Raw genomic sequence first — 27,642 nt, forward strand, 5'->3', positions numbered from 1 at the left:
TGTAAAGCAGGCTTCTCCTCATGCAGAGAAGCATCATGTGAAGCCCACTTTTGGGAGGTGTCGTTCATATTTGGCGAATAGTCGAATATAAACTCGAATATTTGCACACCACATAAAAAAACATGAAGCCCGAAAACACAGGGCCCTACTTATACTCTATAGCACATTTGTGCATTTTGTAGAGGTATCTTATATAATTAGACTTCCGTGAGCTCTAAACTTGAGACAGTTAACTGTATCTCCGGTCCCATTATCTAAGCAAGTTGTCCAAGGCAATGCTATCGAAGGAACAGAATTTTTTTCATTAAAATTTTAGGGAGCTCGAGCCTCCAGCTCGTTTGGTGTGGAACGATAATTGCGTAACATCTACCTAGGAAGAGTAATATTGTAGGGAATAGGGCTATGGGCACTGGATTGACTGAGACTCTGTGTTGGTTGTTACAGCTAGCAATGTCTTCTTTTCCAGTACCAGGACAACCACCTCCAAGCACTTTCAGCATACCTCACAAGGTTGTGCTTGCTGAAAGGGAAGGGCTTCTCTGTGTAGCTGACAGAGAAAATGGCCGTATCCAGTGCTTTGCCATCAAAGATGGGACTTTCGCTTTCCAGGTAATTATTCGAGGAACTTCCATTCTGTTATGATGAAAGACATAATAGCCTGTAAAGGTCCCTTGTAGCTATACATCCATAAATTGAATTTGTTATAGCATGCACTTTGTTACATCATGCAATAGTATGATGTGCTACACTTCAATAAAATTATGCTTGGGAGTACAATGTCTAGGGTGATTGTATGGTTTTCTCTCCTCCTCTTTTCTCTATTGTATGGGGCTTTGGAAAGGAATGGGGCCATGATGATGATGGGGAATGATTGCCCTGTGCTCTTACTTTTGCCCAAAATCCCCTAATTAAATCGTTAATTGATGGATTTTAGGTAATTAGTCATCTTTTAGTAGCACACTTTCTTCGAGAGGATGTCCACCTGGCTGTAGAACTCAACTGCAAAAATGGCAGTTATACTGCTCTCGTAGCCTTTTAATAAAAATTCTGTAAATGCTAAAAAAAACCATCCTGTATAGTTATTTGAGAGTATTGAAAGCTTGTTTATGTCAAGTTTTTCTTAATATATTGTCACAGATCAGAGACAAAGACAAGACGACAAATACTTCCAACTACTTTATTTAGCTGCCTTGGCTTTAAAGGAGTACAGAGGGCCATCCAAAAAAATTTCAGATTAAGACATCTGATGAAAGTGTGTGTGTCATTATACCGAATAGCGCGAAAGGTTTTGATGTGTGCAATTTGTTTGCCAGAAAAAAACTCACATAAACATAGCTCCGCGCCTTCACCCTTAACTCGCCACTCCAGCTATAACGAGGATGAGGAGGTACGATGGCACGTCACCGATGACGGCATAAGGGGACTCGTTCTGGTTTGCCGATCAGTGGGGGTCAGCGCATTGTTCCTTTGCCGCCGTAAACCTGTTTTGCCAGTTTTCCCGGAGAATTGGGGATACAAGGAGCGCCCGAAGCTTTACCGAGCAAGGAGAAAGGCTTTATCAGAACCCCGAACAGCCGAGTAGCAGACAACATTTTTCTAGGCCAATCAGCGAGCGAGTCCTTATAGCGTCAGCGCGAGGTTCCAGGCAGATCACAGGCTGGTACTGCTCTTCACCACCGTTGCGCACGGTCGCTTTTTGCGGCATATTTTAAATTCAGTTTCTGCGATAATTATGACTCTGTGGTGTAAATTACTTCGCATGGTGCATCTTACTGGCAAACTTAACAGTTTTATAAGAAGAAAACTGGGTGTTAAAAATGACTTCTGTGCTACTTTAAGGGGCACTACCACTATGGGAATGCCCGAGATTTTACAAACCTGGTCACGGAAGCTCTCTCACGCATATCGTCTAAAGTTTGTCATTAGTAGGGCCTGGAATTTGAGGCATTTGCCTATAGATGTCTATAAGTGCCTAAATTCAAAACTTTGGGGGTTGCCTGCTTTTTTATTGGCTCTATTGAATTGTAGCCTTTTGAAAATTTTTACATGCCATAATAGCCTTTTTTAGAGGTGCAAGTGTGAGTGCGCCTTTCAGTCTTATGCTGAGTGCTGCATTTTGTTTTTCGTTTCTGCATGTTGACGCTTTTTGTTCTTTTTTTTGGGGGGGGGGGGGGGCGGGGGTTGGTTTCTTACAGTATCTTGGTTTGCTAGAAGGGGTTCAAGTATATTTGATCAAAAGATTTGGCCTTTCTTGGCCATTTGAGATCTGTGAGGGTGGAGAACTAAAAGTAGTACAGTTGAACCTCTCAATAACGAACGTCCATTTAATGAAATCCTCCGTTTAACGAAAAATTTCCGTTGCACGAGCGCGTCCCCATAGACGCCAATGTATTTTTGAGCTCGATTTAACGAAATACGTTCGTTTGGTCACCTCTATTTAACGAAGTCCCCGGGCTCTCCTGCGCATGTCTTTACCCCTTAACCACAAAGAAAAGGAGGAGAAACTTTCCTTCTCCGTTGGTTTTACGCGAGTTTTCGTTGGTTACTTCGGTTGTCACGTGCTGGGGGCGCGAACGTGCCGACATATTTAATATCGCGTGGTTCCAGGCAGTCTCAGCATTCGTGTACAAGACCTCAAAGCTTGTACGGTACCACAGTGTTTTTCCCTGGATGGAGCATTCTGAAGCACCAACAAAGCCAAAGAGTGTACCAGATTAATGTGTCTATTTTTGTATTTTCTTGACTATTGAGGGCCTAATTGCCTGCCTGTTTCCATCATTTTTAGTGCCTAAATTTCCGGGCCCTACCATTAGATACACCAGGCTAGATTTAGCAAATCTTCTGTCTTCAGTCTGCCATGTGTATGTCATGCGCGGCATCACTGTGGCCGAAACGGAAACATCGGAATGTAGCAGTATGCGGCCTGTGGTGTCCATCTTGACATTGCTTGCTGGGTTTGCGGCACCACCGCTGCATAGTTGTTTCTTACTCGACTGAAAATACACTGTTGATTCGAAATACATTTTCAGATTGCCATACCAGAGTTCCAGCACCAGCTGTATTCGATTGCATACAGTGAGGCAGAAGCCGGTGGACTTCTTCTGGCAGTTTCGGGCCCCGTGGTTCTGTCAAACTCATCGAAAGGGTTCATATTTAATTTGACGTCACACGACCTACTAGGAACCCTTGCACCTCCTAATGGTGTAAGTATTTTCTTGTCATGCTTCGGAACATTTCCAGCCGTTCAGAGTGACACCATATATATCATCTTCGGTGACTTGCATATAGGTTGAAAAACCTGAGCGTGTTTTGTGTTTGCTTCTTTCTTAGACTTTCACCACCCCTCACGATATTGCTTGCTCCAAGGATGTCGAAGAAGTCTATGTTGGTGAAATTAACCCCGACAAAATCTGGCGCTTTGTGAAAGGTGGGTATTTCTGGAATTTTGTATGACTTCGATACAAATTGTAAATGATGTATGCAGCTAGCGTGCAGTCAAAAACAAAATCGATATTTGTTTAGTCTTTTAAGTGTGGCTTCCTGACAGTTTTTGCATTTTGAGTTGAATTTCTCCGAACCTCCAAAATTTGTACTCTCATTTCATGGGAACAAATTCCTACGTGATACATGCTGCGTTCTATACAGGTACCTGAATATGCTTTGGATAATTCCCAGTTAGGCATGTTAACGAATTTTGGTTGATTATAAGTAGGGTTTCCGGTTTTCGGTATTTACCGAAAAGCACCGACCAACACAGCTGGTAATTTTTTTACGCGCTCGGTGAAAATAATTCTTTGCCGATAATCGCTGAAATAAGCTCCTCAAAATACTTTATGTTGTGTTGTGTAAGTACCCACTGGACGACTGGCAGTGGTCACCCGAGGTGAGGTCACTCCCAAAATAACAAGTGATCCTCCTGTAGCCTCTCAAGGTGTCCAGGTGTGACACACAGGCTGGGTACAGTATGATCACAAGTAGGTCCGTTTGGTCAAGAAGTGCCCCAGTTAGTGGCTAGGATACATTCTACGGGTGTACTTGGACAACAAGAAAGGCAAAATCTATACGTGAGAAGAAAGATTATCCGGGCAGAAAAAAGAATGCGCACCACATGCCATTCCCTTGAAGCTTGTACGTGTGGCAGCTCTTGAGAGCTTGGTTGTCATTTGGAGCTCTATGCGCAACAGGATGGGACGGAAGCGTGAGCACGTGGAGGACTACGCAACCGAGTATAGTGACTTTGAAGTTTCCAACGCAGGTGGTCTAAATCGCCTTGTGTGCAAATACTGCCACATTAATATACATATACGATATAATGCCAATATAACATTTAAAAGTGGTCATGGAAAGTCCAGTATAACAGAACAGTTGTCATCTGAAAGACACAAGTCAGGTCAAGTACCAGGCGACAGGTAAGCTGTGTCACCATTGCACAGCTATTTCATGTACTGCCGTTCATTTCACTCTTAGTGCTTACCGCTCAGTGCTTACGTTACTTGGGTTGCCTGTATCAAGCGCTAATGTAGAACGGGCATTTTCGAACTTGACGCTACTGCAACGAAAGGAGCGGTGTGTGATTTCTTGTCAGTCACTTAAAATGTACTTATCAATTTATTATAACAAGTTCAGGATGTAACCCATGTAGCCATCTGGTTTTGAAATAAAGCGTTACATGTAGTGTGCATGTAAGACGCTTCTATTTTTCGCCGGTTTTCACCGAATCTCTACGCCACCGAAAGCCACCGATTCGTGGTAAGCGAAATAACCACCGATTTTCCGTGCCGAATCTGGCTACAAATAAACACTGAAAACCGGAAACTCTAATTATAAGTTACAGAATATGCAGCATATGTGCTACATTTCATTCTCTGTGTTGCTCTTTGCCCACACATGCTCTGATGTTATTGGCGGGCAGTGTGCGAGACAATTTGCATGCTTGCAGTCTAATTGTTCACTTTACCTGCTGTTGGTGATGCTGCTCATGAACTTCTGCTCTAAACTACTAACACAAGCAGGCAAACACGGATTTATTAAGTTAGTTATTTTTGTGCCCTTGACACATGGACATGGTATTACAAACATAACGATGAATTTATTATAATAATTAGAAGAATGTGCGTAAGAGCCATCACGCACATCACATTCTCATCTAGTCATGAGGTATCACTCACACAGTGAACATTTGTTTGAAATGACGTGTCTCTTTTCAACTAGTCTCAACAGATGGTATTGTTACTGTGAAATTAAAGCTCGCAAATGTCACAGTACTGGTTTATCTTCTAGTTATTAACTCTGGTCTGCTTTTAATTCAAAATCATCAGGATGCGTGGTTTTTGCTTCATGTGTTACCTTACTGTTTTCTATTTTATCGCATGTGTCTCTTATCATCACATGAGGTGGTGAATGTGTACTTTTTGGAATACATGTTGAGTAAATTTCTTTCCTGCTGCCATTACTGAAAACCATTCTTGTGGATTTTTTCCTGTTTCATCGCAAACAGATGTTCATCGCTCAACAAAGAAAATTCTCATCACCACATCTGAAGCAGAACAGCCGCACGTTACGCACCACGGGAGCAATAATCACCTCGGGAACACGTCAGCTGGTGTGTTCCCTGTCAACCCGAGCGGCACAGATGAAGATGGAGAGAATTTTGGTGTCTCCATGGTCATCATGGCACTGCTTGCAATTCCAGTCTTATCCTTCATCGTCATTACAATAATTGTACGACTTAGAAAGAGAGGTAAGGCTCACGACACAACTTAGAGGCTAACAAAATCTTGTCTGACGAATCCTTACTACTCGCAGATTCATCACTCTTACTTTCATTGTGAAAATTAGTAGAAACATAAGCACCATGGTATTTTATGTCGCAAATTTTTCATGGACTGCACAACTTCACACAACTCACAACTTCATGCAGCTTTCACAACCTTTCAAATGTCTATTCACTGAGGTCTGCAAAGGTTCACACACTTGACCTTTCTGTCCTATATTTCACAAGATGTAAAGTGCATGTGCATGTGCCACTGTAACATAATTAGGGCATGATTTCTTCGGGTTATATTTTTCTGTAAAATCGGAGGTAAATATTGGGTTATACTTTCCTTTCAATATTCAATATTCAATATTCAATTTCAATATTCCGGCAAATTCGAGCTATACAGTCACTGACCGATTTTTCGGACTTCTAGGTGCCACGAAATCAGTTATAATTATCGGGCAGTGTAAGTTTTTAGTGAGTGGCATAAATCCACTTTGTTTCAAAAGCCTTCATTCAGAACATTCAGAGTGACATTTAAAAGTGCCTATACTTGTCTGCTTCGCAGTGCAAACGGTGAACAACGTATCGCGGCAAGTTTCAGCGAGTGTACAGTCATGCCTCGTTAATATGAACACTTTCATCCCCGACCAAAATCGTCCATAAAGCTTATTGTCCATCTTATCAAATACCAAGGAAGTAACGAAAACAGTGATGAAGTTTTATTGGAAAAGCTCCCGAATTAGTAGCTGTTTAGGGGTACACTTGGTTGCACATCGATTTAAGCTAAGCAAAACGTTGGCCATTAAAAGCATCAAACCTTTATTTTTTACTAATAATAATTGAGAGTAGACTTACACGTAAAATCTTTATTTTCTTGTCTGTGCTCACATTGGGTAATGAGTTAACACTCATGCACTTAGCCTTGTATAGGAGTAGATATACTCAGCTCTCAAGGGCACTGTCACATCTGGGAACTTGTGTATGAGACCAATAGAGTATTGTTCGGCACCGATTCAGAGTCCATTTGGAGAAGTTTCTGTTCTGAAAACAGCTTAAATATTCAATGAAACAGTTTTAAAGATTCGCATTCCCTCTGCAGCCAAGGAAGGCCTAGTGATAGTAACATCATGATTACGTAAGCCAGGCACACGGATGGGAGCGCAGTGCAGGCGATTGTCTCTGAGCTTGTCTGCTTCTTGTTCGCACAGCAGTAGATTACGTGAAAAGTCCTTAGCTGTTACCTGTGGGAACTCTGACATGACCATGTAGCATGTAGCAAAGTGCTACGCCCACGTCTGATGCTAACCCAGATGCTAAACCAGAAATGACGCTTTCCACAACCGATCACAGAATCTCAACGGCCTGCAGACGCCATTCCAACCGCCCGTCGGTCGGTCGCCAAAGACTCTCCGACCGCTCCCTGATTGGATTTTCTGCGCCAAAGGGTGCTTTCTGATGAAAAGCTTCTGGCGCTTCTGATGAAAAAAAAAAGACGTTTTCTCCGATGTCCAGTGAGGGAATTCCAGAAGGCTCTCATCATACGTCGTCTGCTCTTGCAAAGCATTACACCAAATTGCACACAAACTATTCCACCAATTCGTGTCAAATTTTCGCCGTTATTGCCTCTGATGAACAAGGAGTAAAATGGCACTATAGTTTCGGAATCAGCCGTGACGGATGTGATGGTCCCTTTAATGTGCATCATGAGGTGCATTTTAGAGCTCATCACTCATGCTGGAATGCTGTGGCCATTGTATGTATCCCATTTTTGAAAATGACCTCCCATATCACAACTGGTATTTGGGATAGATGAGAGGCTTAATGAAGCAGTTGAGAGTACATCGGGTAACAGGCCTTCGTGGCACTGCAAAACGTCGTACGGTTTCTTCTTAGGATCTCCATTGATCTTAATCGCATACCTTCTCGTTTACAACTTCTAGTGCTTCGTACTCTACACAGCAGACTTCAAACATTTTGGCGAACTTGGGCTTGTTGATCCAAGACATAGTTTGCTTCGCAACTACCTCCTTCGCCTTCGTAGCTTTCGCTTTGCCCCTACACTACGCACATGAGGGCACGCCCCCCACAGTCGCCTTCTGATGAAAAGGCATAGCCAGCATAGCGCTCACCGGTAGCTCATTGCAGTGACCACTGCATTAAATCAGAAGTATAACTGCACGGGCTTGTAAACGCTCGCAACCCGTTAATTGGTTACGTAGATGTCATGCAGAAGCAACTGCTCCAACGGAGCTCATATACGTCACATGCGTGCCATACATCGCGCATTTATGCAGGCGGAACGGGCGGGAAGCGAGAAACTTCGATTAGCTCAGCAAAACTGGATCGACCACAGTGCGATAATATCGATATACAGTGAATGGCGGCAAATAAAAATTTAAAAACCCTAGTTTTGACTGTTTCCAGACGAGGTTGCCAGTCGGTAGTGTCAACTGCGATGCCAAGAAAAGCCCACGTAAATGACTTGTGGAGACTGTGGAAATGACTCGGGGAGAAATCGGACAAAACCTGAAAATGACTAATTTGGATCGGAAGGGTAAATATCGGACGTTTTTGGGTTATTATCCGAAAAAGTCGCGGCCCTAAATGTAATGTAGAGGAGGCCAATGCAGCCAATTAATTATGCAGGCCACACATGCACAAGCAGAGTTTATTTACAACACAGTAGTTTAGCAGTGTCTGGCTACAAGAACACCATCTGGTCCGTTGCAGGTGTTCTAGAATAGTTTGCAATAGAGTGTTATTAAATACACGTGGCAAAGAGGAAATTATGAATGTTTGTGGAATGCAGCCTTTTCATTACACCAGCACAGTTTCTTAGGTAGTGCCCATAATAGATACATGTAGTATTTTCCATCTGGCTAGCATTAGCCAATCAAGATACTGTGCATAGCTGGGCTTACAATGTCATAACCCAAACATAAGAGCAATATGTGGCAGCTTCTTGAATTATGAACCATGCATGAGCTTCCACTTTCAACCGTGCAAGCTTTCATAAGCTTTTATGCATGCGCAATAAAGTCAAACCCTGCAAACCGTTCTTAATGTGCTGCATAGAACTTGTAGCTTAACAAGCTGTTAGGAATTTGAGCATCGACGAGTTTGTGCCATCACTATCCATGACTTTTATTAGACACGATGTGAGCTCAGCAGGCCATCATTCTAGGTAATACTTTCAGCCCACTGTTTACATTTTTTCTTGTTGCTGCCTACAGGCCAGAATAACATGAATAGAAACACGAGGTGTACTTGCAAATCTCGTTAGTTGAAGTGGTTGGAGTTGGGTTGAAGGTGCACTAACGTGCAAACATTTCTCCTGGCAGAGTGAAAGACATCGTTACCTTGACACCAACACAAAAGCAACGGGAGAGATCCATTGTGTCGTTTGTAATTTGGTAGCCTAGCAAATTGTGGTGATGCGTGCTATTCCTCTCCCTCTCCTTCTCAAGAAGCCCGATAATGTGGAGGGGCCTCATATTGGTCTCCTCAAACGATCCCCCACAATGATATCTGAATTTGTGGCTTTGCAAGATCCTATTACCTAAACTGAATGTTCTTGCATGCCTTACCAGGAAAACTTAAGGTGCAACACAGCGGCGGCAAGCACTGGTTGAGTGGTAGCGTGAATGGACAGAGCAAGTTTGACTTGGGAAAGCTTCTGAATCCGCACAGAGGATTCGATAGGGTAGCACTGGAGGAGAGCGATGGAGGAATCAGCAGTGACTCGGACGTCGAAGAGTTTAATGCGGCAACGCGCAAGGCGTAACACTCTCCGCTATGCCTGTGTCTTTTCTGATTTCGCGCGGTAATCCACCAGGACTTATGGTGCTGGTGGTGGCCACTCTCTGAATCACAAGCTGCAACACTTGTGTGTGTGACAACGTGATTGTATAACAGAGAAGTGGAAAAAGATCTCAGAGACAAGCCACCGAGAGAGCATCACATGCAGCACGATGGATATACATAACTGAATTGTCTTTTTGTTAACCCAGTAAACGACAAACCCTGCACAAACTACGGTGACATGAGTTGAAAGCCAAGTAATCAACATGGACATGCAAATCTGAAATGTGGCTATCATGATGAACTGCTTAATGGGATGATGGAAAGTCCAGCAGTCAATATGTGAAAGACATAGAGCACCCCTCTTTATTTATTTTTGTTTTTGCTTTCTTTTCGAGACAAAGCTTCTTCCTCTTATTCGGGTCAAAAGGATTTGTTTGTATGTAGCCATGTGAGCTTGCAAGGCTGGACCTCTGTGTAGTTTAACAGCGTTTACGTATGACAGCATCCTTGGGGTAGGTGTTTTGTATTGTGTTTACATAAATGCTTTTTTTGTGTGATAAGTGTTTTGTCTGCTTGTGTGCCTGTACATACTTGGGTGTGACACTGAAGAGTGAGACTAACGATTTAGGTTCCAGTATGGCCTGGTTGACATTTTATGTGAGCATTAAAAAGGAGGTTTGGTGGTTTTGTGGCAAAAAGTAATGGTCACTCTAGATGTATTTCCTTTGTAATTCATGTTGGGTACTCTTCTTGGCTGGTAGTAAACCACTACTTTGTGTAACACATGCAATATGGTGCGCTACATTTTGGGGGGCTCAGGCCTGGTATGCATTAATTTCTTTGCGCAGCATATCATGTGTCTGATACCCAACATCAATGTCAATGAGAAAACCGCCGATATCTGGTACAACGTAAGGAATAAAAAGAGCAGAACAAGGTGCATGTAGCATATCATTGAGGTCCAGCCTTGTGCTTAAACTAGAATCTTCTGTTGGATATCATCACAGCCATATATGTACCTTGGTTTCTGTCGGAACAATTGTATGACTAGCGCTGATGCGACTTTTGACAGGGTTTGTCATATCATGCATCTGAAATGTATGCAAGAATGTGTCGTACGTTAATGTCAAGCACCTACTGTTGTGTAATATCACGTGCTGGTGTCAAATACCCGTAAATGATTGCGTATCTCGTCTCACATTCATGTATTTAGCCATTGCGTCTTCTTTTGTTGCTCTTTTTTTTACTTTTTTACAGTTTGCTTGAAATGCCTGTGGCTTTGGTGTTTGTTTGCTTGTTTGAAATGGAGTGAGACCAAGTGAACACTCACACATGCTGATCACACTATCAAGTGTACTGTAATTTACCTTTTTTCTATTCATTATTATTGTATTCATATTTAGTCATGTTCTTTCATACCCTCGTTAAACACTTCATTCTCATTACGTATGTTGGCAGCTTCTCCTTGTGCTTTTAGGCTTTACATACTTGTGTTTGCTTATACTTTGGGTATCCATAATTCATTGCATAACTTCCTCTGGAATATTTTAGTAATCTTAATGAACAAGTGAGCTATATTCGATGAACACAAGCACGCCAATTTCCTCTGCAGTGTGAAAACACAACATTCTAAAATATAAATCATTAACTTGGATGTGTCACAAGCATTACTGCTAATACTGTGTCATTTGCATTGCATTGTGTAGGGAGAGTTATATACGCAACATCCTTTGACATGCAGAACAGGGTCTCCCATGAGATAGCACGACCTGACTGTGCTAACATAATTTTCCCGGTAGAATGTACAAAACAGATATTTAACTCTCCTGTTTATTTTTTTCCTTATCATTACACCTGCATTCTTTGCAAGCAAAATCTGTGCCTTTGTAGAAACAGTTTTTTCATTTATGTTTGTCTTCCTGTGCCTTTTTGTAATTTGGGCACAGCTGGGTAACGTTTATGCATAGGAACACTAGACCATTGATCCTAGCAATTCGGGTATTATTTTTGTGTGTAGGTACTGCACATGTGTGTGGTGCGTTCCTAAAGGCAGCTGCGACATGTTGCTGGGTGCCGCTTCTGGGAACACCTTCTCAGTTTTCTTTTTTGCAATAACATTGTATACACCAATATCTAGTGAATGTGTTGTCCCTTCAGTCTATGAGACCCATATTGGTGTGTTCAAATGCATTTGCACAGATGCCAGAGTACACAACACTTGCTTAGTTAATGAAATTTTTGTCTATACCACTGTGGGTACAGGAGAGAGTAACAAAGGGGATTTTGAGACTAGAATGAAAAAGGAAAAACTAACTTATTATGCATGTTATTGTATAGTATGGAGTATTCTTATTTTTCCACAGTAGGCAGTGACAAGAAAGTATAGGAGTCACAGCAGTTTTTAGTATGCCTCGAAATCTTAGCATTGTGTGCAGGAGCAGCAGAACGATTGTGAAAAACTACAAAAAACACAGCAGCTACAATCAAACCCTATCAGTACGGGCTCCCATAAATACAAACTCACAACATAAGGGACGAAGATATACCCCACAGAAGTGGATATGCCAGTTGTATTTAGGGCCCCGTGGCTCCTACTTCCAACTGCTCTCTGTAAAATTATAGACTTCCAAGGTGGGTAGTCTATGTAAGATAGATCGCTACCTGTCTGACTTTCCTCTACAGTAACATTTGGGTTATTCTATTGTACAGTCACCCACCCACCATTCCCTCAGCTTTCCACATAAAAAGAACAAACCTGAGTGTCGAGCAGCCAACCAGTAGAGTTATGAAGAGCGAACCATTTGACCTGTTGGTGCCACAGTATTTGAGTAGATTGGAGTGTGAAAATTTAACACTCACTGAGAATGAAGCAGAAAAGTACAGCTTGACTAGCACACCATTACCAGTGCCAATGGAACAGCACCAAATGTAATCTCATGGCACGCTGCATACTGTAGATTTAGATTACTGTATAGCTACAGTAATCTACGTGCTACATACTATATACATAGGGCCATGTGTTTTCAGGTTTTCTATTTTTTGAAAATCGGGGGGAGGGGGGGGGGAGGGAATAGGGTTTTATACCTGGAGCCGTAAGAGGTGTAAAATTGGGCGATATCAGGTGGAAAAGTAAATTTTCGAGTGGAAAATAAAAAAAGAGTGCTTTTCATATCTTTGATGAACACAAGAAGAGCTGTGTTGAATATGCAATGCAAAGCATTCTGCAGTGCCTGTATCGCTGGCTGAGTTGGCACTTTGCCAAGTTAACTTTCGAGGGTTTTTGAGTCTTGCCCTGAATGACAATGATGCAAATTGGGAGTGGGTTTTACTGGGTTCAACTGTAAAACATGGGGCCCGATGTACACAGGCACGCTGCGTACTGTATTTAAATTATTAACTGAGTGAAGTAAATAATCTCGTCATTTCGAACCTGTTGCCACTACAAAGAAAGGGTTTGATTGCACTGCTGGTAAAATAGAATGTATGAGCATACTTTTAAATCGCATGTGTGTAATAAATATTGTGGTAGGTTATTGTTCTTTATCGTGTCACAAGCTTGCAGATCACAATGCACTGACAGTTATCAGCGGTTGTGTACCGGAGACTTGCCCTCTGCTTATTGTGACAAAGTTGCTAGATTTTCCTTTTGCCAGCTTAATCCTTATAGCAGTGAACGTTGTCATTTATGCCACAAAAGCAATTTCTTTTAAGCTTAGGTATTATGTTTTTCAATTTAACCTCAAGTGCATTGTCAGATACATACTGTACTGCTTGTACTTACACCACTGTGATGTACTGTATGGTCCTTTGATAAAATATTGCCTTAACACAAATTACTATGGACATTGTAAGGAGTGGCCTAAAAAAGCTGGCCCAGCTCAGTATGGAAAATGTAAACGGTACATCCTGCAACAGAAATGAGTCCACCTGTCAAAACATGCATTGACACAGAAACAAATTGTCTTTAATGTTCATTAACTTCAATAGTGCCAATTTTAAATAGTGTCTTTCTTTGTGCAGTCTTCATTGGGAACAGTCTTAAATTCACTCTTCTTAACCCCCACTTTGTCCAGTACTTCCTGAATGGGACCTTGAAACTGACTTTCCATGTTTGGCTTGCGTGTCACGACATTATAAGATGCTGTTAAGAGAAAAAAGGTATGTTAGGGGTGTCACTATACACATGGTAAATGTAGGGAAGGCACCTTACCAACAGTTCCACTTTTTGCCCAGACGACAGCCCAGTTGTCGTAGTCACTTCCAACTATTGCAATTTCCATAATTGTATCATCTGAAGAACAATATTCTTTGTACTTCCAAAATTTGACATTTTTCGTTTGTGTACCTATGTAAAATGTGGCTATGGTCTGTAAGATAAGGTATGTGCTTGTATATGAGTTTCTACAGTGTAGCCGTAATCGCATGGAGGGAGGCATTCACGGAGCAGTGCAAGTCTGACAAGTCACATGCCCTAGCCCTATCCTTTGGTCAATGCTTTTAGTGCTGTCACTGTTCATCAATGGTGAGATTATCTGTGTATTCACACGAGCGACATGCAATAGAATACTCCAGCAGAGGATGGCTTTGCGGTGCTAACACGGAATTTAATAATTTAAGCAGAGGATGGCTTTGCAGCGCTAACACGGAATTTAATGATTTAAGCAGAGGATGGCAAAATGTCACAGCTTTCTGCCCTCGACGTCATGTCCTTTCGTGCTCTTCTAACCACGGCGAACATCCTGCGGCTCAGCGACAAGATATTCCATAGCAGACGATAGGGTCGCGATGGTGTCGTCTGCTAAGTGCGCAGAACTCCACAGCCGATATTCTGTCGCCATGCATATGTGCTCAAGAATAGACATGACAGAACTTCTGCCCCGCAGTTTTTCTCTTCTTTTTGGCTTTTTCTTCTACAGAATATTCTGTGGGAATGTCGTTCGTGCGAATAGACAGTATGCCTTCTGAAAAACGACCATACCTCCAACCTTTAAGAAGAAGCGGGCAGGGTGCCTGTCGTCCTCTGTCACGTCGATAGCCAGCTCTACGAGTTCATTGCTTGAAGAGAGAAACTCACGTTAGAACAAGGACTTTGTCATTCGCTTGTGCGTTGCAAAAACCTGCTCAAATTTATCATCACATACTCTTCCGAAACATATTCTGCCGTAATCTTGTAGACGTCGTCGTGATTCTTCTGGATGGTGAAGTGTGCGCAGCGATCTGTATCGCCGTAAATTGCTTGGCTGAAGCTGTCTACCCACCACTTGCCTGCAAACTGCAGTAAGTGATTGTGTAAGTGTTGCGATCCTGTTGCGCAGATATTTATCTTTGTAAAACACAAAATATCTTCTTACAAACGCAAACGCATGCTATATTCGGACTCATTACTATTAAAGTATTTTCCTACAGCTATCCAAAACGGATGCAGGTAGGAACAATGCAACACAGGTGTAGGTTTGGGAACACACCCTTTCTAAAAATTCTTGAGCCCAACAGAACTTTTCTACTAATTGTCAGAAACCTTACATCAGGTGCTTGTAGGGTGCACGAATTGAAAGCGCACACACACAAAAAGAGGAACAAACCTTGACTGGTGTAAAGCCTTCCATTACGTATTTCGGAGTTCCGTAGGACATTTTTGCAAGCGTTACCACAATGACTGTGGTCAATATCGTGGTAAGTGGAGACATGCTTGGGCTTCCTTGCCAGTCGAATTCCAGGCTCGTCTATGACAGTTCGATATTGCGGCGTACGTGGTTAGCGCGCTAATCGTTAAAAATCCTTTGTGTGCACAACTGGTGGTCGGGTGAAAGAAATGCAGACATGTTCTAGCGTCGCTGTTTCCGTTACGAATGATTAATTGAGTCCATTACCTTTGCAGCTGTCATTTTTTTGCATTTCAAATGAAGGCTAAGCGTGTCGTTCTATGTAATTTAATTTTGTCATTTCGTGAAGAAATTTCCGCAAAAATTCATTCATTCTCATGAAGAAGTGTGTGTACGAAGTAGGACTTCGCTCAATCCTCGTGCCATGACCGAAAGTACTGTATTGAGTTATTCTGAGTTTCGCGCCACACGAAAAACAACCTTATCCGCTATTCTACGACTATATACATAATAGCAGAACAGTAAACCCTCGTTATAACGCAGCCAACGGAAAGAGAAAAAGAAAAAGAAATCGGCAAGAGCGTCGGTTCGATATGAGCGAAAAGTCCCACAAAAACAACGACCGTGGCCTCGAGAACGCTGAAGCAAAGAAATCTTTGTGGATGAGAACCACGGCCAGTCATTTGCTTACAAAGAAAAAAGACGTAAGCTAGATACGGCATCCGCACTAACCAGAGTAGCCTGGCAGAACACTCCCAGTTCGAAATGCATGCATTTAGGGCGATACAGTGTGACATTTAGAATACTATAGCGATTTCGTTATAACGAGAGGTATACTAGTGTACGGTGATGTGCGTCCTATTTTCGAGTACTAAATATTGGGGAAGCGGCAACTGCGAAAAAAGTCAAGCTTCTGAAAGCAATGAGATCTTTATGGTGATACTAACATAATTAATTACGTGTATGATAGGACGAACATCACGCGCGTAAGTGAAACACATTTATTCAGTCTGAAAACGAGCGCAATGGAAAGAAACCGAAACTGAAAGTACGGCGGTGCGGCCGAATTCAAAGCAGTGGATGGTGATGGTGAGCAAGCAATGGCGTCTGGAGCTGGTTGCCTGGTAAACGGTGAGCCTGTTTAGGTTGTTTGGTACAATAATCTGTTTATTCGGCTTTGAATTTGCATTCATTCATCGCTGGTAAGTTCCCTGACATGTCCGTGTGGCGATTTAGTGGAGCCACCTTGTTGAAAGTGTAGGTGAATCGTGCTGACGAATGTATGAAAATGTGCAAAAGCTTATGACAGCGATGAGCGGATGAGCTGACGCAATCTGTGTTTTGTTCGCGACATAATCGTGTCGCGGTTTTGTAAAATATCTGGGATATTGGAGAATGCAGACTCAACTGTAATTTGCATTTCAGGCATGTGCGTAACGCAGGAACAGCCCACCGTACTGTTGACAGGTGAGCGTCATTTTCGTGGACTGCTTTTTTCTTTCTTTTTTGCGAAGTGTTGCGTTCTATTGCCGGCGAAAACACTTGTGCAACACCTTCGACAAGCGTGGGAGCGTCAAACTACAACATAAAGGAGACGGAAAGGTCCCGTGACAATCACGCAACGCCTCCCAGTTTATTACTGATACAGCCGTGTTGCGGTAATATTCACTGCAGACGAAAAAGGGGGCTTTTGAAACCTTAATTGAACAATGGCAGTCGAAACCGTTTCGAGAAGCCTTCTTGCTATAATGCTTGCGTCATGTGTTTCAGCATTTATTCTGCCCCTGTTATCCAAGCAGGGCCATAAATCTTTCGCCATGCCTATGATCATAAACCTTAATTGTACATATGTGTACATACGTGATTGTACATACGTGTATATAGATGTGCCTGTTCAGCTTGTTATGCATAGAGCTGAGCAGTAATGGGCAAAGTACCCAGAATTGTATGTGGCTTTTTGTCAACGGTTCCTGTCACAAAAGTGATGAAATAAATAAATAAAGTAATACTCGCCAAGTATATTGCAACTGAGTTAGGGCAGTAATCGAGGCAAGTTGGTACGTGTTCACGAGGAAAAACTTGCAATGCATGTACGTGCAAACAACGGGACTAAGGAAGAGTGTGTGTTGCGAATTTGTGCTTGCGAATGTATTGCTTATATAGGCTAAATGCCAGTGGTAACATTTTTTTGCAAATGCTAGTTCTGAAGCCCAGCTACTCAGTGCTTGCCCATGAGTATGAACTGTATCAGATTGCATAATTTCCGTTTACAGCTGCTCAGGCAAGCAGCTGTGCTAGTGGAAAGGATTTTTATTTCCTGATTTATTCCTCCTTGCATCTCTCGGTACTATGAAAAAGGAGGACAGCACTCCACTTTCTTGTTCAAAAATACTGCTTCTAGACACAAAACTTACTTGATATTTTACATTTTTTCTATCTTTGTATTTCCAGTTGGGTACTTGAGCACTTGATGGGAAAGTACTAGACAAAATAACTTAAAGTACAGTAAAAAGTGTGCAATTGAAAATGTACTTAAGTACAAGTACTCAGAAATGTACTTAACGTAGTACCTGGTACTTCAAGTACTGCCCATCACTGGAGCTGACACATCAAGTCTGCTCAGAATGGAGGCAAACTGCAACGGTGCACTTGACATGGCACTTCCAAATGGATGTATTTGGAGCCGGAGATGATGCAGACTTTTCCTGTGGGAGGAGAGGCCTGTCCTAGGAAGCATGCTCATAATATCAATTAAAGCACATGATGAAGACAGAAATTGAGGGGGGTTGGGGACACTCCCCCCATGTGTTGTGTGATTTGTATTGACACTCAGCATGACACTCATTGTACTATGTATCACAGCGAGAACAAAAGAAAAGTAACATTCAGCTGCCAGTGTTTTCTTGCCAGATCCTTCTGCATATTTTTGCGTGAACTGTTCGTAAGTAATGTAGGGCTGAAGGAGGACTCTGTAGGAAATATGGAGAATGGGGGCACTGATAAAAACCGAGTCTTTGCTTTAAATACAGAGCAATAATACCAATTTGGGCCTGTTGGTCACCCATGATAAAATCGCTAAAACCAGCGCTAAAAACATTAAGGACGACGCAGGATGGACGCAGTGCTTAGCAGTGTGTCTGTCCTGTGTCGTCCTTAGTGCTTTTAGCACTGGTTTTAGCGATTTTATACAGAGCAAAATGCATTGCAAGGAGGTTTTCTATTTAGAGACTTATTTACCAATATGAGCACAGTTTTTGTTTCTGGGTATACCTTACAGAAAAAAACTGCAGCCAGGAAATGCTCTCTAGATTTGTAATTCATAAAAACAAAGTGGGAAATTATGAGCCTGCTGAACAGGATACATAAATAAATTTTTGTGTCTGACTTCACGAAAGTAGCATTCTTGACAATCGCTGCTCTGGCTATGTCTACCACTATCTCATTTCTATGCATTAAGTGCCAGCTGAACTAAGTTCACTTAGGACGGCCACTGCATGTTAGAGTTTTCAAAGAGAAAACACAGTCTGAAGCTAGCCAGCAGTCAATCCCGTGCTGATTCGGTGTTGACAATGACATGACTGTTGATTCTGAAGGTTAGACACCTGGATGTCCCAGAGTAAGACTGTAGCGAGTCTACTTGTTGAGGCAACACCTTTTTTTTTTTTTTTTCTCTGTTTCTTGCCTAATGACGTACGGCTTCTGTGGCACTATCTTTTCAAATTAGGAGAGCTAGTTAATCTGGAAAGCTGGCATAGTTAGAGTCACTAAATATGCTTCGCTTCAGAGTATCGAAATTGAGTTTCAAGGGCGACCATGCGCCATCTTGTTTCCGCGGCTCGGTAGCCACACGCACGCGCGCTTCAGAGTGCACTTTAGCGCACAATGCCATCTACCGTGTGTGGGTATAATGTTCCTTTGTCTTGAAAGCAGCTCATCAGGTTTGACGGCCTTGAGTTCACCTTGACATCCTCGGGACGTCCTGGTGGACAATACATGGATTATCGCGCAACAATCATTGCACGCATCTCTATCCCACATCGAGCATTATGTTTGCCGTCTTTGATCCCCATCTGGGGATGGTACCGGTGTGGTGCGGAAACAAGATTGTGCTCCTGCTCTCCCTTGGATTTCAGTGTTGATACCCTGAAGCGAAGCTTGTTTAGGGACTCTAGGCATAGTTAGCTGTGCATTTCAACACAGAATCACAGAAAAGGCTACTCCACCTAGACATTGGGTGTGGGTTCACCACCATTCTTGTTTCATAGCATGTTTGTAACGGATAAATGGTGCAGCTGAAGAGTGCTGCTCTACTCCTACTCTCTTCTAAAAAAAAAAGTCTCGCTTCCTACTTCCTGAAAATTCTCGAGGGGAGGGTGGCGGACCTCAAGCTGCTGTACCTGACAGCTACTATCAGTGCAATGATTTGTTCGCAAAACATGCACAGAGTAGTGCACACAATGCCTGTAGGGTCAGTGTTGAGAAGTTATTTTTTGGTGGTTCACCTGCAAAACATGCCGTCTTGCTAGCATCATGTGCAAACTATTATGTATGATTTCCTGATACTTTGTCCACTATTCCAGGTTTTGGGCTGTTCAGGGATTACAAGAACAACTCCAGCAAAGAAGTGGTCTCTGAGCTGTCTCGTATGGGCATTCCTGGTGTCCGTATTGTCACAGCTGAGTTGCCAGTCGAATATGAAGTTGTCTCAAAAACTGTGCCCGAGCTCTGGGAAAAACACAAGCCAGTGGTCAGTAACGAAAGCTGCATTTTTTTTTTCTTGGGAATATTCTTGGGCATTACAAAGTTGTGCCAGCTCTCGGGGGGGGGGGGGGGGGGGGGGGGGAGGGGGGGGGGGGTCTGGCCCCAACAACATCCCCACCTGCCTCGAGGTCTGCAGCGGACGCTCTCATTTGATGTGCCCCTGTTCAGCATCTGAGGAGGTTTGAAGTCAGAACGAAGTGAAGTCTGTGGTTTAGGCATCGTGTTGTTGCTGTGCGCTTGTGAGTTTGGCAAGGGTGCGCTTCCCTCTGCACTGTCAGCAGTGATGTAAGCACCTCCGAAGTCTATATCGCTTGCACATCGCAGTTCAGTCCTTTTAGTCAGAACTGCCCTTATGCTCTGATGCTGTCTTCAGCTTCATTCGAGATGCTCAACTTCTTCATCTAATCTAAATGCTCTTCTCATCATGTCATTATCAAGGTCCTTAATTTAAGCCTGGAATAAGACAGAACAGGATTTCAACCCATCGCTCAGAGTATTCTCAGAAGTCGTGATAGACAGAGGTGGAGTTATGACTGGTAAGCCATGGAATCCTCTAGGGTAGAAGGCTTAGTGATCCCCCAGCCAGGAATACAACTGAAGTTTCATGTGTCAAGTAGGGGAATACATACCTGCAACTCCTTTCAGTTATATTAAGGTGCAACTTTGTCATGTATGCTTTTACAGCGACAGCTGTTAGTGTCTCCTTTCCCGAGATCGCGCCGTCAACGTCGTTCCCAGAAGGAAAAGTTAGGACAATGTTAGAATGGTGCTTGAGTAAGAAAACACCCTTAGTAATTCTCAGGGTTCGCACAGGCTCTTGAAGTCTTTGAATACCCTTGATTTCGAAAAACACTTCTCAAGGGCCTTAGAACTCCTTGAGCATAGTGTATCCTTGTATTCCATGAAAATGCAGCGGTTAAGCACGCTAAGAGACACGTCCGGCCGCTACATTTTTTCCAGATTCGTCACTCCTCTGCATTTTCTACCCCTGACCCACACCTGCACGTTCGAAAGTGCGCAACTTTTTTCCACGTCTCCGTCAGATTTTTGCTTTCATCGCATCTTGCAAGAAGATGCCGGGTGGAAAATGCAAATTCCAAGCTGCCTGGCTTAACCATGATGACTATCGTTTGTGGGTGAGACCAGACGCCAGTAACCTCCACTGAGCAAAGTGCACATTATGTGGACAATTTTTGGACATTGCCGCAATGGGTGAGTCAGCCTTGAGGAGTCATCTGAAAAGCTCCAAGCATGCATCCCGAGAAACGGCAAGTGAAGCTCTGGTTCTTCTTTTGCCAGTTGTATGACACTGTGACTGGAGAGTCATACGTTGGGAACTCTTGGATACAGGCGTGAAGATACGCCGAGTTCATCTTACCTTCCAGCAGCTGATGCGGCAAGTAAGAAGCACTAAGATAGTGTGGGCTATGAAAGTAGTGGCCTCCCACTAGTTCTATAATTCTTGTGCAAACATTTTTCATCGCATGTACCCAGACAGTGAAATCCATTCCGAACTTCCTTGAATTTGATCCGTTTGAACCTTGAAATCCTTGAAATATCCTTGAGTTTTTGCTCAGGTATTCTGTACAAACCCTGGTCTGCTTCAGACACCATGGAGATACTAGGTCCTGCTGATGCACAAGCTTTGCGGTGGGCACGAGAATGAGAACGGAAGCGCAGAGCTTCCGAAGACCCAGCTTATCGCGCAGCCGAGGCCGCAAACAAGAGAGTACGATGTCAGGATTCCAACGTGAGTGACGCTGAAGCTGAGGCAAAACCACATGGAGGCGAAGACCTTGCAGTGCGTGCCGCCGAAGTGGAGGCCAAGAGGCCTCTGAGGCAAGCGAAAGCCGAAGGAGCTGCTAAGGGCTTCACTAGGCAATTAAGGGGAGCCCATTTGGGTACAGTTGCTCGGTGTGCGATTGCTTGTGGTTCAAGAATGATCTTACTGCGACGGTTAAAATGATGGCCTAATGCCGACGGTGGAGTCTCTGAAATTCGCGTTACACAACCGTAACTGTGCTGTGATTTATTCTGACAACCTATTTACATTTTATCCGACCTGGATGAGAGTGATCTGACCACAGATTGCGTACCACATTGGTGTCGCACAATGGTGAAAGCTCGGCGCTCCAATGGCCGCGGTTACACGAACCTGACAGAAACGGGTCAAGTTGACTTATCGCACCTCCTCACATCAGTCCTCCCCAGAAGATTGGTTGACATGGCCTGATGGGAGAGGATTTGCTGCTATAAACCAACTCGACCTGTTTCTGTCTCGTTCGTCTAACCGCGGCTAATGATGTGATCATTGACTCATTGTTATTACCCCGTAATGTTGTTCGTTCTACACGGAAACACAGCCACCCTCCAGATATTTGCACACTGTACCTCAGTTTGTGATAGAATGCTGGCTGATGACACCGTTAACTTGGTGGCCTCTTATGAGCTGCTTAATATTACCTTCTGCGAGAGACGTTAAATACAGTATGCTTCGGTTTCAGTGCACACCAAGGAACCCTCAAGTGTTCATAAGCCAAGTATAGTGGATATTCCTTGAGACTGAGGAAGGAAATAAGACTACAACCAGCATGGTGGCACTCATGATCATAGTTTTTTTGTGATGTAGTGCCACAGATTACCATGAATTATCTCTTTCCCAATAAATAATGATCTTATAACAGAAATTCTGAGCCTAGGGATGGCAAGAAAACACACAAACACTTGTTCATGTGTGTTTTCTTGTCATCCCTAGTCTCAGGTTTTTTGTTCTGGACCTTTTTGCAGAGAGCTTGCTTGCTTTTGAACCATACTTTCAGTTATCCTAATTTAACATCAGACTATTATTGTAACTGCATCGTCCCGCACCGCATGATCTTCATTGTCCTTGCACCACTTAATTTCAAGTCAAGTCAAATAATATCTGACATTGAAATTATGTATACATTCATCGAATAAATTCAAGCTGTACAACCAAACTGGGTACGCATAATTTGAGGACAATGTGAGTAACAGAGAATAGGCAACATGCAAACAGTGCAAACAAATAATATAGTAAGGTGCTTTTCCAGCTCATGAATGGGGTGTTTGTGTATGGTTTTGCAGTTAGCTGTGCACTGCGGCATGAATGCTAATGCTGATGCTCTTACACTGGAGAAAGTTGCCAACAATGGTGGATATGGCTCTGTGGACAATGTTGGTGCTTGCCCTCAAGGGGGACTCTGCACTGTGGAATGTGCTAGCGACCTCCTGCTTTGTACCCGCTTGGATGTAGATGCCGTCTGCAAGCGGTTGCAGGAAGATAAACTAGACGTTCCCGTGAAAGTGTCTCAAGATGCTGGCAGGTAAGTGTATGGAGGGATGCATCTACTATTACTGTGTGCTGGCACCCCCCCTTGTTGTACAAATGTCTAAACTCCTCATGTTGTGGAATGTACGCATGCTAGGTGTCCTTTCTTTTTTTTTTTTCCCAGTTAATTACTTGAAACAGTTACAGTAGAATATCCACAGGGCACACATATACCTAGCAGCGATAGGCAAAGTGCCTCAAAACTGTACTTAAAGGGAAGTACCAAATACTGGCAAAGCACTTTAAATTTTAAGGTACTCGTCAAGTACATTGTCGTTTGTATTTTACTGTTCGATGGTGGCAAAGAGTGATAAAGCAATTATCGTACTATAGCACACTTTCAGTTGTCAAGTGCAACTTGCGGCGTCTTCCAGCAGCGTCGCAGCGTCTTGACATATTTCACTGGTAGATGAGGCACTGATAGATGAGGCACTGGTAGATGAGGATGTAGTGGGCCCAGCATTTTGCATCTTACCATCTCCGGTTGTGCAGTACTTGAGTACTTCTTTCGCGCTTGTGCAATGCAGTGATAACGTGAATATCGGCTCTACCGGGAGCCCATGTGACCGGCATACTAAAATTTTCAAATTTTGCATTGTTTGGATATCGTAACGAACGTTCCTGCACAATTTGCACATCCCCAACTTTTCCGACTTTTGGGGGGAGAAAAAGCGCGCAAATTATGCGAGTAAATGCAGTATGTTTTGAATGGAATGTATAGCCAGTGCTTTTTATGAGGCATGGCCAGTTCACTTCTTACTGATGAATATGAACTGAAACAGGTGGAGTTATTTGCAATTACGCTGCACGACAATCTGCTGTGCTAATGCACATTATTTGTGTAGTGGAAAGCGTGCTAATATCTAGGCGTTATATGAACGAAGACATAACTTCAGAAAAAAGGGAAACAAGCAGATAGATATGGGTTACCTAGCACTTCACACTGTGTCCCGACAAGTCACAGTCTTTCTAAAATGCACGATCGAGCAGGAAGCAGAATGCAAAACGTCCTGTTTTATGCATGTCTTTTTTTTTTTTCAGTAAAGATTTCTGTTACCACATGAAAAAGGTAAAATGTAAAATTGTGAGAAAATAAAAGCATGTGTGTGGTCTCCTCCTTTTTCATTTATCATATAATATAAAATAAAACCCAATAATAAGAATACAAAACTCAATCACGCATTGTGAAATATGATAATTGTGCTTACAACCGAAAGGAACAGTGTAACAGAGCAATAAAATCGAGGATCTTGTACATGAAAAAAGATTCAAAGATAAGCTGGAGTGCTTCCTATAGTACAGCGTGTGCACAAATTTTTCTGTTTCCGACTTCGGGCTGTTGAAGGATCAGTACTACCCGACACACACAAGTATCTATGGGCGCGTTAATTAGTGGCTCTACTCCACGAGCTCAGTGCACACTGTCCCTCGTAATCCGGTGCCTCTACTAAACGGTCTTTCAGAGCCACGAGCGTGATATGCGCCCCAGCGAAGTTTCCAAGGCATCTCATTCGTTTTCCGGCGTCCCCTTCCTCCATACGTCACGGAGCCACTGACGTGCTCCGACCTGCAAGCTGGAGCGTGAGAGTGCATCAAAAGCGCCACACTCCAGAAGAGGAGTGATACCGTTTAGTAAAAAGGAGCGCGCTCCCTGCGCCCTGGAGTCGATACTTAACACACCCTATGATTATGTACCTTTCTTTCTTTTTTGTGTTACCAGTGGGGTACTTGAGCACTTGATAAGAAAGTACCGTGCAAAAGTACTTAACGTACAGTACAAAGTACACACTTAGAAAAGTACTTAAAGTAAAGTACAAGTACTCAGAAATGTACTTAAATTACTACTTGAGTGCTTGGTACTTGAAGTACTGCCCATCACTGCCTAGCAGCATGATACATTTTTAGAACATCTTCTTTACAATACGTATATTCAAAATGATGACATTCCTAGGCTGAGGCTGACTCACAAAATATGTGTTTACTAATGTAATTTTTGCTCAAACTCCTAGTGTTTGAACATGAGACAATTGATGTTCTGAGACTGGAACACATAGAAAGGACAGATACATACAAAGCCTCAAGTGCCTAAGAAATGTATGGTAAAGCCCTGGACCGGTAATCCAAAAGATATGAGTTCGTGTCCTACAGCTGGGGATAACCTTTTCAGAGACTTCCGTCTTTCATCATTCTTTCATCCTAGTGTTTGTCATTTTTGATTTGCTATTTACTACTTTGTGCTCAAGCACAAGCTATTTCTTTTTCAAATCTGATAAGGGCACGCCATTATACGAAGGGGCGCTGAAAAGTTATTGGCCTGACAAGGAAGAGTGCGGCCTATAGTCATAAACCTTTATTACAATTCAACATATTCACCTTGAAGTTCAACACACTTGGCACATCGTTCCTGAACCTTCTTTAACCCTTGAAGAAAGAAATCTGACGTCTGCTCTTCAAAATATGCTTTGGCTGCTCCTATTTGGCTGATCTGGCGTGTATAGCGGATGTTCAGTGCATTCAAACAGCAAGTCCTTCAGAAGGTTTGACGCCTGGCGATTAAACTCCCGGTTCATCCTCTCGCAACAAAGTAGTTGTTCATTGCCAGGGGCGGTACACTACCTCATTGCTGGTGGTGATGTGGGGAACGAAATGATGAGCCCTTTCACAATAAGAATTGAAGCCTCCGAAGGTGTGCAAAAAAAGTCAAAAGAGCTTTGAGGGCAGAGTGTTGGTGGGCTGGATTTGGCCAGGGACCAAGCAATTTTGAGAGAGAGAGCGAGGAGCGAGAGGGCGAGCGTAAGTTCAACCTTTGAAAAAATTTCAGGCTTGTAGTAGACATGGTTCTGTTGATAGCCCGAGCCAAAATGAATGCTTTGGGTTAGAAACCTACAATTTATCCTCTTCTTCTTCTTCTTCGTCTCGTTCTTTGTGTCTACGTAGGGTTGCCACCTTTCGGAGTGTAAAATACCGGCTGAAGGAGCGGGGGTTGAATAGAGGGAAAGGAGGAAATGTTCGCGGGAAAGGGAAAGTGGGTGAGGGGTGGAGAGTATACAGAGAGAAAGAAAGAAAGAACGAGCGTACTCGCTCAAGACAACAATGATAATAATAATGAATAACTAAGAAAACGACTGGTGACTACGGAGTTGGGTCTGTGCTCCAGATTTATTCAAGCTGTAGTGGAATGTTGAAAGGAAAACGCCGTAAAAACCCCTATGAAAGGTGTTGAGTCACAAATACCGGCAAAAGGCTGCCGGTATCACCTTCCTACCGGCAACCGGCAGAGCGAGCAAATAACCGGCCCTGCCGGTATAATACCGGCCTGGTGGCAACCCTATGTCTACGGGATCACGTTCATATGTTTGGAATTGGGTCGAGCCGAGAACTTTTCTGCACACCCTCGTACATGTCCCAATATGACAGTGCATTTTCTGTATGCCTATGTGGTACATAGTTGTCAGTATTAGCTGGCAGCGAATATGCAGTTATATGTGAGGTGGGGAAAGGCTAAATAATGCCTTCCCGCCAATGTACCATGTCTGCACAGCTCTTTGTGCCGATAATGTTATGCATAACTCTGTGTCTTACAGGTTCCTCTGCGAGTTCATCTACTTCACTTCACTGAAGATCAACCAGTCCACTGTGTTTGTGCATGTGCCACCATTAGACGAGCCTTTCAGCATTCAACAGCTCGCGAGAGCCTTAGGCGCAATAATCCGAGCTCTGTTGGAACAGCTAGGTTGCAAGCTGATGAGTGCGGTCGTATAGCATATTTTTATCTTTCCATCGCCAACCAAAGTTCTCAGTTTTACCCTGTTGGTTATTTTGTTGGCCACTCGTTGCAGGTTTACATTCATACACTTTGTTGTCCTGTTTTTTTGTCATATTTTTATTTTTCTCTGATAATGAAGCACTGTTGTAGGAAGAAGACAGTTACAGTGCGCCGAGGATTTTAATCCCAATCAATGCCATATGATGTAGTGAAGGCAAAATTTTTGAATAGTGATTGATCATGTGGATCAAGAAACGTTTAGAGCATAGTAGGTGAACAAGTTTAACCATACTTCGAAAATATTATAAATGAAATCGCCTGAACTTGATTATCTGTTGACTGTTTTGCAGATGATTAGTAATATGTGGCAGAGAGGCACAATTAAATGCGCTGCAATGTCAGCTCATTGCCAGTAGTTTTGGAGTCGTCACTATGAAGTGGATACCCAGAGCCATATTTCCAGAACGCATGCATCGTTCTTGAAGTGGAGTATTTCACGTATAGAAAATATGGTTTTGCGCCAATACATTGGGTTGATGTGTTTGTTGATGTGATACAGAAGAACATGTCAGGTTGAACATTTCCATAGCCATGTCTG

The 27,642-nt window shown here is 43.0% G+C and overlaps 3 protein-coding genes across 5 annotated transcripts in view; 2 read left to right on the forward strand and 1 right to left on the reverse strand.

Moving 5' to 3' along the window:
* Positions 1-13,399, forward strand: part of LOC135388677 (peptidylglycine alpha-amidating monooxygenase-like) — a 28,923-nt gene extending 15,524 nt beyond the window's left edge. For both annotated transcript variants that reach the window (XM_064618380.1, XM_064618381.1), the window contains exons 18-22: positions 467-609; positions 3,030-3,203; positions 3,331-3,427; positions 5,498-5,740; positions 9,352-13,399. In XM_064618380.1, the coding sequence (XP_064474450.1) occupies positions 467-609; positions 3,030-3,203; positions 3,331-3,427; positions 5,498-5,740; positions 9,352-9,545 (851 nt within the window). In that variant the 3' untranslated portion in view covers positions 9,546-13,399. The remainder of the gene's footprint in view (positions 1-466; positions 610-3,029; positions 3,204-3,330; positions 3,428-5,497; positions 5,741-9,351) is intronic.
* A 160-nt stretch (positions 13,400-13,559) lies between these two features.
* Positions 13,560-15,322, reverse strand: LOC135388679 (uncharacterized). Its single transcript, XM_064618382.1, has 5 exons — positions 15,148-15,322; positions 14,707-14,837; positions 14,544-14,620; positions 13,776-13,856; positions 13,560-13,706 (listed from the first exon to the last, which is right to left on the reverse strand). Exons 1-5 carry the CDS (start codon positions 15,250-15,252, stop codon positions 13,561-13,563), a joined length of 540 nt encoding a protein of 179 aa, XP_064474452.1. The 5' UTR covers positions 15,253-15,322; the 3' UTR covers position 13,560.
* Positions 15,323-16,236: 914 nt separating this feature from the next.
* Positions 16,237-27,459, forward strand: LOC135388680 (pyroglutamyl-peptidase 1-like). 2 transcript variants are annotated; one of them, XM_064618383.1, is made up of 5 exons: positions 16,237-16,299; positions 16,594-16,635; positions 19,749-19,915; positions 23,035-23,273; positions 26,863-27,459. In XM_064618383.1, exons 1-5 carry the CDS (start codon positions 16,269-16,271, stop codon positions 27,038-27,040), a joined length of 657 nt encoding a protein of 218 aa, XP_064474453.1. In that variant the 5' UTR covers positions 16,237-16,268; the 3' UTR covers positions 27,041-27,459. The 2 variants fall into 2 exon arrangements, with proteins under 2 accessions (XP_064474453.1, XP_064474454.1); XM_064618384.1 differs by having other exon boundaries at positions 16,285-16,370.
* The last annotated feature ends 183 nt before the right edge of the window (positions 27,460-27,642 follow it).

The sequence above is a fragment of the Ornithodoros turicata genome, chromosome 3, assembly GCF_037126465.1.
Source record: "Ornithodoros turicata isolate Travis chromosome 3, ASM3712646v1, whole genome shotgun sequence".
NCBI classification, from domain to species: Eukaryota; Metazoa; Arthropoda; class Arachnida; order Ixodida; family Argasidae; genus Ornithodoros; species Ornithodoros turicata.